This window comes from Leptonotus elevatus, chromosome 11 (genome assembly GCF_054856555.1).
Source record: "Leptonotus elevatus isolate MCC_2025b chromosome 11, RoL_Lele_1.0, whole genome shotgun sequence".
Classification (NCBI taxonomy): Eukaryota; Metazoa; Chordata; class Actinopteri; order Syngnathiformes; family Syngnathidae; genus Leptonotus; species Leptonotus elevatus.
Genome location: NC_141249.1, coordinates 4,777,064 through 4,795,762, shown reverse-complemented (window position 1 = coordinate 4,795,762; position 18,699 = coordinate 4,777,064). Strand labels below are relative to the sequence as shown.

The following is an 18,699-nucleotide window of genomic DNA, read 5'->3' as shown; positions in this document are numbered from 1 at the left end:
AAGGAAACTGGGGGAAAAATGAATCTGCAGGTCTTTTGCATGTGGTCATTGAAAGCATACTGTTGATAATTAACCATCAATATTAGAAAATGATAGAAGATCAAACGAGAACACCGTCTAAATGAATTAATCAACATGCAAGTTGCATATATATAACGTAATCACTTCATAACCTGAACTTCAATGCTGTCATTTAAATAGCTACTGTAATAGAGATCATGATCTATGCTAAAGCTCTGCTTAGGTATCCAATCCATGCCGATGAATATCAATCACATTTACATTTCCTGATTGGGGTCGTCAATTTTCATTTAACTGACTACATGGATCAGTGAATTAATGTTAACGAATAGCTGTTATTGTGTTGACTAGTTTCTTGATGATTTAATGTCTGTCTAGCTAAAAGAGTTTGCATGGATGAGACTTGCCAGTTTGCTAGGCTGTGTGTTCTATGACTTTACTCCTAATAAAAGCAAGTAGAATATACAGTGGACATAAAAAGTCTACATACGCCTGTTCAAATGGCAGGTTTGTTCACTTCAACACTTCTTTTTTCCACCATTGATATAATCTGTAAACCGGACAGTTCAATTGAAACCAAAAAACTAATATTTTCGAGAGGGGTAGTGAAAATTAAAGACTGAGATAATGTGGTTTCCAAAATATTGAAAATGCACAGCCTTGAATTTGGAAAAAAAATTGGGATCCAGTCCCTGTGTCTTAGTTTGGCTGACAGAGGCTAAATGGAACTCAATGGGCCAATTGTTTGAATGAGTGTAAAGTTGAAAGTAAGCTGTTAAAACCTTTTACACTCAAATCCTGAAATATTCACATTGCCAACCCAAGACTCAAAAATGAAGTAAAGTTTCTCATGCCATGTGGAGAGACACCAGAAATAGGTCAGGTTGTGGTCATTGCTGCCTCTTAGGTGGTGTTTTAGGAAGTAGTACATCAGAGAATTCATGTGAAGTTCTGGGAGGAAGCAACATCAGTCACGCAAGGATAAAGCTTTGCACACACGTTCCATGTTCACTATTTCAGTAATGCAGCCATACTCAGCAAACTCTGCATGAAAATGGTGTGATGGAGGTTGATAAAATATTTAAACAATATTGCCACAAGGAATTGCAAAGCTGTGATGGCTTGCGTGTCCTCACACCTCCTCTTGTTGACTCCTAAAACGTGAAAGCCAAGTTAAAAACTACATACATTTTTAAAAAGTCATAACGAGCACATTGAAAGCTGAAGCCATTATCTGTATGTGCGTATGGAAATTAAAAACAGTATGTGGTGCTGTTTCAACTGTGAATTTGCTAATGGAATTAGAATGAGTTAGTGATGAATTGGAAAACAGGAAGGGACTGTGTTGATGTCGAAATATTGTATCTTCACAGCAATTCAAGAGCTCATTCAGTCTTTTTGAACAAAATTGTTGTTTCTCATACTTTTGTTGTTATTATGCCTGAGCAGAAATGTCTGATTTATAACGAGACAATGCAATTAATTCCCTACTGACAGGGTGCTTTGGGCTTTGATTAAAGTTAGGAAATGAGGCATGAAAATAAAAACTCTAATTGTCACTTGCCCAAATGCAAAGGACCATGTTGATGACCAAACACAAGGAAGCACAGTGCATGCACCAATCTGTTCTTATTTATTTATCATTAGCAGAATAGTAACCTTGGCCAAAGAATACATTATTCAATGCTGTTTACATAGTTTAAAGTTAGGTAATTGGGTAATGCCATCATAAAATAAGTAATCTAATACATGACATATTATACCTGCTGGGTAAAGTTAAAGGCACCACATGAAATATTCATTAATTGCATGAATGTGTGCAGTGGCCTACCTTTTGGCTGCCTCTGCTCATGGAACACGACCAAATCCAGCGGATTGTTGAGGTGCTCCGCTATCTTGGCCACATCGTTCCCCGTCAGGCGGTTGGCGCTGTATATTGCTTCATCCTCCAAATCGGTCCAATATATGCGGTCCTGGACAAAAGAATTACCAAATTGAACCAAACAAATATGTCTTCCCAAACAAAGAAGCATGAGAAGGCCTTCTGATATTTCATTTGATATATTTCACTTTGATGAAAATGGAGATGTATGATGTCTGAAACTTTAATAATTTGCACTTCATTGTCATAGAAATCACAGATAAAGGACACACCTCAAGTAACAACAAACAGACTCCCAACTGTGGAGTTTCAATGCATTTTCCCAAATGCCTGCAGAGAAGATTTTCAAAACAATCTTGAGCACCCAACACATTCCACAATCACAGCAGACACGCTGCTGACAACACGGTGAACATGACACATATTGCATTTCAAAGCAGTTTGAGTTATGGTGTTAAAGCTTTGGTATGTCAATGTCAACTCCACAAACAAGCAAAGCGACCAACAAAATCAAACTATATGGCTCTCCTTTGATATAAAAAAGTCAAAAGTACCGTATTTTCCGGACTATACATCACTCCGGATGTCACACTTGGCCAAAAATGCATAATTAGGTAGGGGAAAAAAACATACATAAGTGACACTGGAGTATAAATCACATTAAGTACTGTATTTTCACGGCCGTAAGGTACACTTAAAAGTCTTAAATGTGCCTTTTGTGTGCACGGAGTTCCAAACTCTGTAAATGTTGCTGTGTAACTTCAGTAAGCGCTCCGCTTGACTGACTGTGTGGGAGCATTTCCGCAGACACATTGCTTATATACACCTGGTTGAGGACTGCCAGGCATTATAAAAACCCAAAAGAGTCAACTGAAAGATGACGTCTTTGTGCTTTTGCTTTAAGAAACTGCCACCTATGGGGATTACGTGTTTGCTTGCACTGTTGTTTAAGCTTTCGCAAAAGCCGACATAATTTCTGAGGAGCCACATGGTAACGAGACTGATTCTGACAATGACAAGAGGGAACCTGGCGTGTTTGATACAGCAAAAAACAAAACCTACGTGTTTGATGGAGGACTTGCCCAGCTGTTCATTTCAGATACAGAAGATGAGGACTTTTGAGGGATTTGTGAATGAGGATTGATCAAAGTAATGTGAGTACATTATTAAATACTTCAATAAAGTACAACCAAACTCAGTTTTGCTCCTGCTGCCTTTTTAAAAACATAGCGTATGCATGCTAGTGAACGTTTTTGCATGAAAGCTTGCTACCATATATTTTAAGATGGTGTATGTTTTACCGTGCCTGTGCCCAATAAATAGAGAAATACAAACCATAACTGAAACTGCACCTTTTAATACGGTGCAGCTTTTTTTTTCAATTTATAAATTCCTCCGGAACAGCCAACCTATGGAAAAAAGTGTGATTTAGAGTCCTGAAAATACGGTAACCCAATTTGGGTCAGAAATAGTTGCACTACTTTGGCCAATTTGACCTAACTCTCTGGGTTAGACAACACAAAAAAAAATTGTCAAGTTGACCCAAGTAGTGGATTGTTCCATTTATGTCCCAAATTGGGTACATTTTGACCCAACTGTTTTTATAGTGATGGTGCAATCTTTAGATTATATGTAGATTATATGTATGAAAATATGTCTGCCAATATTCAATCATAATTGTAAGAAGTCAAAGTTAAAGGCCGTGTGATGATGACATAACTGACTGTTTGGCAGTGTCAATGAAATTTAAAGGTTAGTGTCTCCTCTGTAGTCTGGCTAACTTTTATTTGCATTGCGCCCACCATATCACATAAATCTCTCCTGTATATAATCTCTGATGAAATTCCTGTCAACAAACAGACAAATGGTTTGTGTATGAAAGTATGCTAGCAGAGTACATCACAGAGGGATGGTCATGGCTCTGTTTGTTCTGGATATTGGTGGACTTAACCTTTCTGAGTTGCATTTAAATTCTACCCTTTCCAGATAACCTTTACTCACATGACAGCAGTACTGACACACAAAGAAATAAATATCAGACATGTTGTTATGAAGACTCAGATTTATTCAATCAATGGTTTTATTCCCAGTACAATTTTCTCTGCCTGGCAGCTGAATTCCCTCCTCTTTCTCATTTATCAATATGAGCAACTGTCACAATTCATTCCATGGAAAGCTGTAGGTGCCAATATAACACTGTGCGGGTCAAGCATCTCATCAGATCAAATACAACATTTTATGCGTTGAACGGCAGGTCACGAGTTTTACACATGAACAAGCACAGAGTGGTCTGAAACAGCATCCTATCAGTTAAGCTGTGCTTGCGCTTACGGCAGGGATGACAGTTCAACTGAATGATGCGAATATTCCAACCAACCTTGAAGATTGTCCTGATTCTTCCCCAAAGGAACATTCTGAACACAAATGGGCATCTTTCTGCAAGCATCTTACTTTTATTTCTTTGTGAGGCCATTAATACAAGAGGTTTTCCACATTTGAAATATTAGGATCGACCAGTACATTAAAATATTCTTTTGATTTAAGTGATAAAAAATGTCTATGTTGGGCTGATCCACTACTCACATCTGAGTGTTTACATGTATGCCTTAATGTTTTTTTTTTAATCCAGTTATCCAACAAGTCACTTAAACCTATCCAACAAAAACAAGATTTTCCTGATTTAGAATTCACATAAAGCCATTATGATAAACATAAACATAAACATATATATATCACAAGATTACCACATATACTTATTTACTTGGTTGCTTTTGATTCCCTTTGACTTTGAAATGATTCACTTTACTGAGGTGCAAAAATGATTTGGTCCAGTTTGCTCAGAGGCATTTAAACAAATATTAGTAATGTGCTGTACTGCAAGTTTCCTATGTTGACCCTGTGTACACATAATCCACCCTGGAAAAGGAAAGGTTGAAATAAATAATACACTCCAAATGTAACATTCTTACCCACGAGTGTATGTAAACGTCTGACTGAAGTGACTCCCCAGCATGCTAATTTGAGCACATGCCATATATTGTAATTTAATTAGATACAGTTTATATGACACAAGGACACTGTTATGATTTTTGATGTTACTTATTAATGGATAGGAGAGTTCACCATCGCTGCTGCACTTATCCCAAAACCCCCTCTTTCCATCACATTACCCACATCTTCCAGGCACTTCACTAGCTCCCGGTCAAACAGAAAATTCAATTCAAACTCCTTCTTTTCACCTCCAGGGCCATTCACAGCATCACGCCGACATACTCATATTTCATATTCTGTCTTCCCCCCACATCGTCACTCCAGTCCACATCTCAGGTCCACCGCCTACGTCCACCTGATTGTTCCCCTCTGCCAGCCTCCGTCAGCACCATGGACAGCAGAGCTTTTTGCCACTTTGTTCCCAAGCTCTGTAACCCTCGGCCAGCTGGCCTGCACAATTAAGACTCTCTCTTTACCTTCAAATTCAAACTTAAAACATAAATAGTCAGTATCACTTACTTTAAAGCAACACTGAGGAAACGTTCAGTTTATGTTGATTATGGCGACGCAATATGGACAAAAGCGGTTACGTTACGCCTGAAGGAAGATCACGTTTCCTATGAGGACAAGTCCATTGCGTCGTTTTTTTAGCTCACTCCAGCGAGTGAAGTCCGGGCCAATATTGATCATTGACTGTCCTTTCATCCGGGGTAGCTTTTGAGGTATGCCATAAAGCAGTCAGCACATTTGTATTTTTTGTGTGGCAGTGTTCCTACCATCCTCCTCAAAGTTACTTAGTGCCAGTTAAAATGATACAGACCCCCTCAGGCCGTGGCAAAGGTACCATTCAACTAGTTTTAAGTCGATAATTCATCAGAAGAGTTGTGAAAATATTTTATTAATGTTGACATTTTTTTTGTGCTACTTTAAGTAAACTTCCCTGTGTTTTTATATTTTCTTTGTAAATGATCTGTTATTGTTTGACTAATGTACAAATATGTGAAAATATCTTACCTCAAAAAATGTATTATTATTATTATTATTATTAGTAGTAGTAGTAGTAGTAATATTAGTATTATTATTATCATCATCATCATCATCATCATCATCACCATCAGACTTTTGCGGAGTCAAAATCATTCTTCACCATTTATTTAAATGATATCTGCAAAATATTGCAGATACTGAAGCTAGTGATCTTTACTGATCATACACATATTTTGCTGCACTGGACATGATATTAATAAATTCATCTTAATTGATTAAATAAAATAAATGGTTTAGTAAAAACAAACTCTCTAAATGAAGAGAAAACAAAATTGATGTGTTTTGGATTTAAGAAAGTACATACCAACGTCTTTAAATGAAGTTGAAATTGAACAATTGTATGAAACTAGGTTCTTGAGGTTGAACACTATGAGCTTTGATGGCAGCCACAAAGAGAAAACATTAGAAAAAAGGTAAAAAAATAAATAAAAAAATAAAAAAGGATCAAAGACTATTGGTATACTGTACAGAATAAAAATGTTACAAAATAGAAACCGTTTTTGTTCATTATATTCATCAATTGCGTATGTGGCCAGTTTCTCTGAAATCTGGGGAACTTGTAAAACTTGTAAAACATATTTAGATCCATCAACTAAATGGCAAAGAGGTCATTAGCAATAATGTATATTGTGCGATTGTTGAACCCCACAAATCAACTATTCAAAATATGCAACATTTTTAAAATAAATAAATACATCCATTTCCAAACGCATGAGAATTTAAAGATGGACTTTAAAGAAAAAACGGTCCACAAGTTGAACCAAAACCTAGAACCTGACTCAAACCAATTATTCTCCTGACTGCGTACCTGTTATCTGAGATAGACAAAACTAGTGATGGGAAAATGAAGCTTCATGAAGCACTTGTGATATTTTTTGACTCCTCTAGATGCCACTCTTGGTTGAAAGATGCAGTGGAAATGTAATCAATTTCCTTTGCACTAGCCTTTATATTTAAACCAAGAGCACCATCTAGGGGAGTCAAAAAATATCACAAGTGCTTCATGAAGCTTCATTTTCCCATCACTAGACAAAACCGTATTGTGCGCAGAGGCATAAACATCCGACGCTGCTACATATCTATCGGACTCCTTTCACAACGTCTATCATAAAACAAGCGCATCAATCACATCTGTCTCACTGTGAGACAAATGTTTTCGAGTCACAATGGCGGATTCTTCTCATGATTGTGCATCTTATGTCTGAGGCGGACATAATTCACAGTAATAAAGCAGCTGACTTCCACTGCAATCCAAAATATGCTAAGCAGCAGAAAAAAATGTATCCTTAAGATCTTTGCAGTAAATAAATATAACATTTCATGTGCTATTCTTATAAATTAGGATAATTTGCAACTTTTTTTTTTCTTTACCTACAGGTAAAATATTTATAAACACTGAGTGAGGGAAAAAGGCCCCAAAAAACAGGCAACTTCTGGGCTTCGGTCTATTGGAACAGGAAATGCTTGCTGTGTGATCTTCAATTTAGTTTATATGTTAAGTAGAACCGATGACAGGGAAAAAAAACTGGCACTGAGGGTGATCAATCTTCAGACATGAACTTGCTTGCCTGCAACAAACCCGTACCCGCACACTGGCAGCGACAAAAACGCCCACACACAGCTGGACATGATGAATGCCACCTCTTTTTTTCTCATCTCCACAGTGTGCGCAGCAAAACGAGGAATGAAGAAAGTGCTTCTCACTGATCACATTACACCCCCTCCATCTTCACTCTGCTCTACTCTGGCTCTCGTCTACACTTCCCAAGTATAATACTTGATTGGCGCTTTGACGACGACTCATTCCTGCCTAATAAATTCTTCCAAATTAGTTTAATTGATTCCTCTGCTAAAGCCCTCTTCTTGTCAAGGCTTAAAGAGGGGTTTTTTTTTTTTGGTCTGAATGTATCTTGGACTATCAAAGGTCTCCATCAGTACTACACTGACTCATCATTCCGACTTCTTGAGGAGATTGAATCTTTCCATTTCATTTACAGGTTAGCCTGATATCAAAACATGCTGTATACTACCCAGTGATATGGAAACTAGTGGTGTTAAAATTAGTGCTTTAATTTTGAGTTAATTTAAAGTTCCTTTAATGCCATTATTTTTTTTCAGCGCGCGTGATTAATGACCGCCCCTTACTTGGAAAGCCTGTACTGGGGGACTTCTAGTTGCAACACAGCAGACACGTCCACGTCAAATTTAACAGTAATACATTTAATAATAATGCATATATTTGTGGAGACTGGGGTCAAGATTTATTTTACAATTTTAAAAATGTGCAGAATTTCAAAGGTTACTTCATGTTAAAGATTAGATACCTCTTAATATGAAAAGAAAAATGCACTGAGCTGTCACCAACGTCTTACATATGCAATTATGCCATCTAGTGGCAGAAAGATTCCCTCAACACAAATCAATATCACCCTCATTTTTTATAGTACAGTACATATTTTTTATTTTAACTCAATTTTATGAATTATTATGAAATTACTGTATCAATGACTAAAATATGCAGACATATTTCTATTAGTTTAACATTTTTCCACTTTTATATTAACAACTCAGAAAAATATATTTTATTGTACATTTAAAACAGATATACCATTTGCGATTAATTGTGAGTTAACTATTGAAGTCATGCGATTAATTACGATTACAATTTTTAATCGCCTGACACACCTAATGGAAACTTTTTTATATTTTTTTTTACAAACTTACACCCCTATTTTAATACATATATTTGTGAGTCTCTTGTACCTGAAAAACAGTGAGGGCAAAGGGGTGTCCCAAGTGGTGATGGGAAGACAGCAACACTCTGCGGTTGTCTCCATTAAAATCCACACTGGAGAGCAGGTGCAGTTTAGAATCCACCCAGTAGAGACGCCTATTGGACAAGTCTGGACATGGAACAAGGGGGGAAAAATGGAGCGGTTATCCAAGGAGAAAAGGACAAAGTGGAACAGTGACAAAGGGGAGAGGTCATTCCAAAAGAAAAAAAGCAGAGGGTGAGAGGTTTATGAATGCTGAGGCCAAGTAGCTGCACCATCAATCTTGTGTGACTTGAGACCTGAGGGCCGTACGCTGAGAAAACATTGATGTGATTGTAATAATGCAGCTTCACCCCTTTAAGAGGGGGGGATATATGTGCACTATACAAGCAAACTGATTAGGTCTGCTGCATTTATGTTTACTCTTCACTTTTCAATTTTCAGACCTGTTTACTTTGGCAGCAATTTCTGTGTGGACACTGTAGGGCTTTGGTAAACTTGATATTTAAGAGAATTGTTTCTACTTGACAGAATAATCTCAGTGGCTTTTTCATCAGGATTTAAGAGGCAATTTATGCGACCATATTTGCCACACACTTCAGGTGAAGTAGACAAACATTTTCTCAACCAAAATATTGCTCCCACTTGCATTTCTCTGGAACAGTGCAAGGCAGGCCATCATTACATCAGTTTAAAGCTTTATGTTTCTTAACCCCTTCAGACCCACATTTAATTTTTTGGCTGATTTTGACTCTTTTCCCACATAAGAACAACATGGACAATGGGGGGTGCCAGCACGTGTTTTTAGTTGTTATAGTGGACACCTGAATAGTATGGCTGTAACATTTTTACCATTAACATCATGCAAATCAATTTGAGATTGTGATTGCTTAGCTAGGATCCAAGCATGAACCAGAAGTGGTGACATAATCCAACGTATGCGTTTTATTGGTTTAGACACGCAAATATGTCATGTCCACTGCTGCAATCATCTATGAGTCAGAGAGGGTTAAAATAAAAATAGTAAAAAATACCACCCGATACAATGGCAGGCACTTTCAAACCTTAATGGAACATCGATTGTGTCAACGCTAATGTTTATCCAGCTGTCTACTGCTGCGTATCGATTCTATCCATCCATCCATTTTCTTAACCGCTTGTCCTCACAAGGGTCGCGGGGGGCGCTGGAGCCTATCCCAGCTGGCTTCAGGCAGTAGGCGGGGTACACCCTGAACTGGTTGCCAGCCACATCACAGGGCACACAGAGACGAACAACCATCCACACTCACAACCACACCTATGGACAATTTGGAGTGTTCAATTAGCCTGCCATGCATGTCTTTGGAATGTGGGAGGAAACCGGAGTACCCGGAGAAAACCCACGCAAGCACGGGTAGAACATGCAAACTCCACCCAGGAAGGCCAATGTCCGGACTCGATCTCACGTCCTCTGCACTGGGAGGCGGACGTGCTAACCAGTCAGCCACCGTGCCGCCGTATCAGTTCTGATTTTCTCAATTTGATTTTGATTCACAAAAGTTTTGTCATAACATTCCATATTACATTTTTAAATAACTGGTTAAACGATTTAGTTTACTAATGAAAGTAACACGTGTTATAATCACTCAAGTGTTACACAAACATTGACATCAGCAAGGATGAGATGGAAATATTTTCATAATTCTAATTCAATGATTGTAAATATAAATTAAAAAGATTCTGAATTGTCTTAAAGTGCAATAAGTCAGGTCTTTTATAATCATAAGAAAATACTTTTAAATTCATGTGAACAGTAAAGTTCAAGAAAACAGTAATACCAAAAAAATGGACTCTAAAATTCTATTTTCTTAAGAATTCATTGGAAAAAAGATATTAAAATAATAGATTCAGGAATTTAAGAATCGATAGACCAGGTACTCGCGACAGTCGCCATACTGGTATCGGCCGGCCACTTTACGGTCAGGAACTAGAAATGAGAAATTAGAAGAATATAACATTTCCATTAATTTAATGCAATTTCAAAGCGAAATGTTATATTGGGATATACTAGTATACGTTTTTCTTTAAAATGATCTGCCATTGATTATTTTTGGGGTATCTGGGACTACTCAAGAATTGAGTACTCATACTGGTATCGGTCTGAAAATATGTGGTATTGAATATATCCCTACTTCTCAGTACTTCTCAGAAATGGTAGATTTCATGACACTGTAAAACTACTATAGCAATATATGTTTAAATTCATAACTAATTGAGAGTATTGAACAAAAGTGAGCATTATTGTCATTATAAAGGCAGAATTCTTAATAGACTTTCTTATTGGCATTTGTGTAGGTGTACCTAATGTTGTGGGTGGCAGTGTGCTGGATGTTGACCTTCTTGAGTCACCTGATGTGTTCATCGAGTGTAAAAATCAAAACATCTCTCTTCCCCGAGCTTCCTCTACACATCACCAACGCTTCTGTTCTGCTCTGAAAAATAATTAGGTTTTTTTTTGCGACCTTAAAATTCCACAGAGTGTGGCAACCTTACGTCTCTGTTTCTCCACAGGCAAGAGCAGCGGCAAAAAATTGGCTGCTGCTGCAGAGGGAGTTGAAAGCGATAATGGGAGGTATTGACAGAACAGAGCGTATGGCTTATTAATTCAACAGCCCATATTTGTCGGCTTGATAGATGAGAGCCAGACACAAAGTGAGCTACAGCAATAACAGTGGCTCAGGGGTTGCAGCGCCGTTATTGTTTTCTTTTCCCGCTTCCACTGAACCCTCTCATGGCGCTGACAGCACTTCAACTTTTTTAACTCTGCTTCCTGAGCTGATTGATTATCCTTCCCTGATCCTAGTTTTCAAAACTCTCTCCAATTAGATTTCCTGTTCACATTTTCTGTTACCTAGAGTTATTCCGTTGGGCCATTCAATGTGCTCAGATACCAGAACCTGTCGATCCACTCCATTCATTCCAGCTTTCTCAATCTTGGCCTGATCTCCCCAGTCTGACCAGTACATAAACCTGTGAAAAGAAACAAAAATGTATTCAATATTTGTTTTATGCAAGCTCACCAAATATAGATGTTGCTTGTAACATCTTGTAAACTTTGATTGCGTACACAAAGAACCAACAATTTGAAAAACATTCCTTAAAGGGGGAAGTCAACCCCAACTCATTAATTTATTATTTATTTTTATTTTTACCATGATATGTTCTATGCAGCCCCACTAGTCTAAATACGGTATTCTGTTTAATATTGCGTTAGTGGAATTTGAGTCAAGCAGCAAAATCCAGCCTTTTTTAGCCATCTCGGGGCGGCCATTTTGCCACTTGCTGTCGACTGAAGATGACATAAATGTTGCTCAGGTTTCAGGTAACAACCAATCACAGCTCAGCTTCAGAAAACAGGTGAGCTGTGATTGGTCGTTGCCTGAGCCCTGAATTGAGCAACTGTGATGTCATCTTCAGTCGATAGCAAGTAGCAAAATGGCCGCCCCCTGAGATGGATAAAAACGGCTGGATTTTGCTTCATAACTCATATTCCACAAATGTAATATTAATCAGAATATCATGGTTAGGCTAGAGGGGCTACATAAAACATATTTTTGTCAATAAATGTTAAAGGTTGTCTTCCACTTTAAGACGGCTTTTCATGCCATTTACAAAATATATCCATATTTGCATTGTTGTTCACTTCACTAACTAACTAACTAACTAACTAACTAACTAACTAACTAACTAACTAACTAACTAACTAACTAACTAACTAACTAACTAACTAACTAACTAACTAACTAACTAACTAACTAACTAACGATATATCCACAAACTTGATAAGTCATGGAGTAAAACAGTGCCATGTTCAGTTTTGTGGAAATGGGGTCGCCCAGTGGCAAAACAGCAACTGACCTATGGAGGACCAAAACTGCCAAAATAAAATAAAAAAATAAATAAATACAAATTAATGTTTTTGTTTTCATTTATATTAATTGTTTTTATTTATTTATTTATAATTATATTCTTTATATCGCTTTTTTTCCCACTTTTTGTCATTTATTTATTTATATGTTCATTTATTTATTTTTAGTTTTGGTCCTCCATACTGATCAGCATTGATGCACTACTGCATATCATGAGGACCTTACCTTTAGATTTAGATTTAGATTGAATAAGTATAAAACTTTCAGGAAACTCGAAAGCACTGTTTTTATCACTTTTATCTGAATCGATTGCTCCTCCCACTGATTGTTGCTGTGTGTGCGCCACTAAAAGAACAAAACTTATTTTCATACATTTCATGGTAGTGTAGGGAAAGAGTAAAATACATTTTTGCAAGAATTTAGTGAGATAGTCAATGGATGTAAATTATGGTAATTAGAAGAGAATGGTCGTACTTTTCAGGTAGTCTGAACTAGTATGATTTCTTCAAATTAATAATTGATATCCTGGTACTGTAATGATAAGCCCTTCTCATAAAGAGTGAAATACAGTTCTGTCTTGTCTCGCTGACTTATTCCACATCATTTTCCCACTCCTTACCCTTGGTGTGGGTCAACTGCGATAGCCCGTGGTTCGCTCATCTCTGTGACTATGAGCATTTTTCTCTTGCTGCCATCCCCCGTGGCCACTGAGATGCTTTTGTTGCCAGAGTCGGTCCAGTAGATGTTCTTGTGAACCCAGTCAACAGCCAGGCCCTCGGGGGAATGGAGCGCCTCGATGAGCGTGAGCTGCTGCGAAGAGTCATTGGCTTTGTTGATGTAAGCACTGGTGGAAGAGAAATTGAGGTGCTGGTAAGTCTCTAGCAAGTGCTACTGTAATTAACTTGGGGGGGAAAAAACATACTAAATCCCTAAAACTTAACTGGCTAGATTTGTTAAGATGGTCTTTCAGTAGAGCATAACTCAATGTGGGTAACAGGTGACAGGGAATGTGTATTCTTTGCAGATAGTGTCAAGGGCAAGCAAACCTGACGCTTCTATCACAACCTCATTCTACCCACCAAACAGTCGCTCAGAGAGAGAGAATGAATGTGTCTACTTCCATCCGCACCTGACAAATCAACCAGACTCCTCCTCTGTTATTTTCACTCTCCGCTCTGCGTCTTTTCAATTTATTTTAATCTTGCTTCTTGCTTTCTACCTGGTCTATGCCTAATACTTTTGCCTTCTATTCTCTAGCCTTTCACACCTGACAAGTCGTCAGACAACATGTGTTATTTTCCTCTTCGCGTGTGAGCTATCAAACAAGACAATACAAGATATCCTTGTTTAAAGGTTGGCAAATGAAACATTTACACCCCAATGGGCCTGCAAATACAATAATTAAAATGCATGCATGCATGGCTACTGGTAAATTAAATTGAATTGTTTTTAATGGAATACGTTATTGCCGGTTTATCTGTGTTTTTGCCAACAATTTGGGGGTTAAAATAGCCGCTCCCCCCACTGCATTTACAGTGGGCATGAATTACACAGGAATTTCCCATCCCAATCACATCCCAATCCCTTATGAATAGTGTGGGTACATACAAGTGTGTATCTTTAGCAATTTCCAATGGTGTCCTGATGCATAAGCACCAAAAAAAAAGTACATTATATAATGTTATCAAAGCTCTTTTTTTTTAGGATTTGGATTCTCAAGTAATATCATTCAGATCGTGCTTACAGTAATCATGCTTTTGCCCTATTTTTCAATGCTGCAACCCATCATTTTGGCTATTGTGTATTTTAAGCGTGTGCCATCGTGTGGTGTGGAACCATGCACGTGTATGTGTGCACGTATATGTGTGAGAAGCCGGGTGAAAGTAATGGGAAGGGCCTCTAAGCATCGCAAATGAACCATATGGTCTTCCTCTAATTTTACTGCCTCAATAATCACAATCATTATTCATAGGCATGCACACAGGAACACGCACGTGCATGCGCACACAGATAACACAGTACAGTAAAAATACTTCATTTGTCTGTGTGTGTCTGTGTGTGAAGGACGAACAGCTCCACCTTGAAGTGTCATTAGGTGACAAAATCCCCCAGATGTGAGTACACATACCCAAGCATACACGCGGGTGAAGACAGTCAGTACTCATGAGAGCGGAAATAAATGAAAAGCATACAGTATAAGAAAAACATCATTCACACTGTTAGGGCCGCCAAACAGATAGCAACGTGAACGAATGCACTTGACTTTGTCGTAGGCCTACAGTCTAACTAGTTTTCATGATTGTACAGGTGAAAGGCACCGTAACATCACATATTGGCCAATTATATAAATGAAGGTACAGGCCTTCTTCTGCTGATTTTTTGCTATGATTTGCAACAAAAACTTGAGATACAATAGCGGCCAGTGAACTAAGCTAAATTCACAATTTGGCATGGTGAACAAATCTTAAAAACAAAGGCTTCAAGATGTTTAATGCCAATCCCACTTCTGTAAAACAAAGAGATTTATACATTGTGTATTTAAAACAATCAGTGATTTTTGCTTAGAAGTCCGCTATCTTTATGCTAAACACCATGATATGTTTGCATGTGGCGGTGTTATAACACTTAAAGGGCCAGATTTTTGTTAACACAAAAGGTTCAACAACACAGGTAAGCAGACCATTTTACATCTTTATCCTCTGAAACCCCCCCAATTCATATTACTGCAGATTGCAAAGTCGCTTACATCAGTTGACTGAAACCTTTCTTTGTTTGTCTACGTGACTGCATTATACCCAGTGAATTATGATGCAATATGATGAATAATTATTTCCATTCTATTTAGTCTATTTTATTAATATAAGTTGTTATAAAGTCTGATATTATGCACTGCTATTTTCATTACTAAAAATAATTACAACATTTGTTTTTGTATTTGGGTTAGGTGGGCTGTAATGTTTTATATGTGTGAGCATGGTCTCATATCTCAAGACACCATTGTATTGTGTTTTATAATAATGCTTAACTGAATCTAACATCATAATTGTCCAAGCCATTTTTTTTCAACTTACTACTTGAAGTGTTTTTTTTTTCATATGCCATTATGAATCAATATTTACAGTACCTGTGGCTTATAAGCAAAACACATGGAGATGTATTATTGTATGCAGACCTGAGCCCAGGCTTAAGGGGGGCACATGAAATGCATGGGAGGGGGGGGGGATTCTTATGAATACCCTACAGACAGCATTAATGTGGCTCATATATTTGGATAAATTCACGTAGCACTGCCGTGACCAGTATTATCATAGACAGCATTTACATTACATACACATACAGTAGACGGTAATGCTGTCATAAGTACGTTGATGCCGCAACCATATTGGATGAGGCAAAGTGAAGCTATTTGTAAAGATGCCTCGCTCACTTTCTCCTTGGAGATGCATCATCAAGCCACAACTCATTCGATTAATAAGGAACCATTACATTTGATTATATTATCCAATTCTAACTCAATCTTATTAATCATTTGCCGATTTGATGGTGGATACAATTACCACATCCAATATGGCGGATGCGCTGACATATTGCTTCGAACAGGCCACCTGTTTGAACGGTGTCTGCAGCAGAATTAAAAAGAAAAAAGGAAAGCAAAATCCAACCTTATTTTAGATGCCCAAACGATATGTGGCTCCTGTGGATTATTTTTTCAAGTAGCTCTAATTTGTAGTATGTCCCTCCTCACTTGCCGTACGCTGGTCTTGTGCGCCAGCATCCTCTGAACTTCTTATTTACTACGTACATGTTATACATGTCTTGCCACAGTACACAATACCAAACCAAAAAACTTGCAGCTTCACTTTGAAAAATGTACATGATGCTCGCACGCCAACATAGCCAGCGTAGGCCTATCTAACATTATTTTCAATAAGGCCTTGATGGCCATCAATCAAACAAAAACACACCACTAGTTCTTCATGTTGTGCCGTCTTGCAATAACGCTGCCAGCAAACATTGTTTGGGAATGTCACCCTTTTATTTGTCTTGAGAAAACGGCTACAAGCAGCCAACACGAACGTAACATACCTCCTCCACTGCGAGACCTGTGTTGCGTTTACTAACACTTGGACAAAAGAGTGCGAAACAGAATGGAACACACAACACACTTAGTTTGTTCCAATGTTTTCAATGTCTTAGTGATAAACAACTCATTATTAGTATTTTAAAACACAAAATTAGCTACTACGAAAAATATAATAATAAAAAAGTTTATTTTTAGAGCTCCATGCCTCAAATAGGGGTTGGGGGGGCACGTTCATCTTGGTGGGCGGGCACAGACCCCTATGGCCTATGACAATTGTCGCTATTTTACTTACTTTACAAAAAGTAAAAAACAAAACAAAGAGAAGCACTTGAGAAAGAGAAAGCAGATATAAAGCTGAAGGCACATTGACTTGTAATACCCCCTTGCATGCCCCCAAGATTAGAACACGAAGATCCGTTTGAGTCAGTGTGTATTTCATAGTGCAACAGAGCCAAGTGAATTTTTTTTCATTTGGAATACAAACCCCATTTTCAATGAAGTTGGGACGTAGTGTAAAACAAATCAAAACAGAACACGTTGATTTGCAAATCCATGTTAGCCTCTATTCAATTGAACACACTACAAAGAATAAACTATTTAAAACTGCTGAAAATATTGGTAATTGCATTCTTAAAAAAAAATGCCTCATTTTGAATTTGATGCCTGCAAAACGTTCCAAAAAATCTGGTAGTAGCAAAATCGCTCAAAAAACACTCAAAAAAACATCTGTTTGGAACATTCCATAGTTGAGCAGGTTAATTGGAAACAGGTACGTATCATAAATGGTTGGAAAAGGAGCATCCCATAAGGCTCAGTTGTTCATAAACAAGGATTGGGCGACTTTCACCAGTTTGTGATCAACTGCTTAAACAAATAGTCCAACATTTTAGGAGCATTTCTCAACATACAATTGTAAGTAATTTGATGATTTCATCATTATTTGGTCCAATATCATCAAAAGATTCCGAGAATCTTGAGAAATCTTTGCACATAAGCAGCATGGTCGAAAAACCAACATTGAATGCCCGTGACTTTTGATCACTCAGGCGGCACTGAATTAAAAACTGGCATCATTGTGTGAAGGATATCACGCTAACGCTAGTACACCTGTTAGCATGCAACATGGATCGTGGTAGAGGCAAAGAGGAGATTTTCCAGCTTCAACAGCTGGTGGCGGGGTAGCAAACTCATCACCGCTGTAAAACTAAAACCTGGAACCATAGGTGCGCATAATTTTCGGTGAGTTTTCTGTCTCTCATGAAACCTTGAGACAACTCCAGTGTCCAACACGTTTGATCTGTTTGGTCTTGGTTATAAAACCAACATTTTCGGGTCCTGTCATGTTGCCCAACCCCCGCCGGGCGCACTTCAGCAAGACAATGCCAAACAACATTCTGCACGTGTTACACGTTTGTGGCTTTATAGTAAAAGAGTGCAAATACTAGTCTGGCCTGCCAGCAGTCAAGTTCCCAATGAAAATGTATGGCATATTATTAAGTGCATAATACGACAACAGAGCCCCAGGACTGTTGAGCACCTGAATGTATGTGATGTACGAGCATGATGAGATCGCATGAGTGAGTTTGTATACCTGTATATTTTGTGATGATATAAATCACTCCAGAACATCTTATTGGTGGCCACATCAACATCTAGTGCCACAGCATTCTTCAGTGTCGGAACTACTTGAGTGTATTCACTTTTCAGCAGATCAATACGACGGATCTCATGCCGGTTGGTGAACATCAAGTAGGGACTCTTTCCTGACAAAATACAAAGAGTATGAACAGACAGTAATTTACTTTGTATTACAGTTGCAATTAATGACATAATGAAAGAAAAGGAGACATGTGGTAGCAATATAAAGCAAAATTTAAGACATTATTGTATAGTACTAAAAGTATTATTAGTAGTGATTCATAGAGACACATGATAAATTAATCAACATGACCACAAGTAGGAACAAAAGTTTTTTTTTTTTCACTGAAAATC

At 37.8% G+C, this 18,699-nt stretch overlaps 1 protein-coding gene across 5 annotated transcripts in view; it reads right to left on the bottom strand.

The window, feature by feature from the left end:
• The window catches only part of lrp8 (low density lipoprotein receptor-related protein 8, apolipoprotein e receptor), a 182,301-nt gene that overhangs the window by 14,696 nt on the left and 148,906 nt on the right, over positions 1 to 18,699 (bottom strand). For all 5 annotated transcript variants that reach the window (XM_086088462.1, XM_086088466.1, XM_086088463.1 and 2 more), the window contains exons 10-14: positions 18,299 to 18,470; positions 13,243 to 13,467; positions 11,606 to 11,724; positions 8,705 to 8,844; positions 1,853 to 1,994 (exon numbers count right to left, since the gene is read on the bottom strand). In XM_086088462.1, coding sequence (XP_085944588.1) covers positions 1,853 to 1,994; positions 8,705 to 8,844; positions 11,606 to 11,724; positions 13,243 to 13,467; positions 18,299 to 18,470 — 798 coding nt within the window. The remainder of the gene's footprint in view (positions 1 to 1,852; positions 1,995 to 8,704; positions 8,845 to 11,605; positions 11,725 to 13,242; positions 13,468 to 18,298; positions 18,471 to 18,699) is intronic.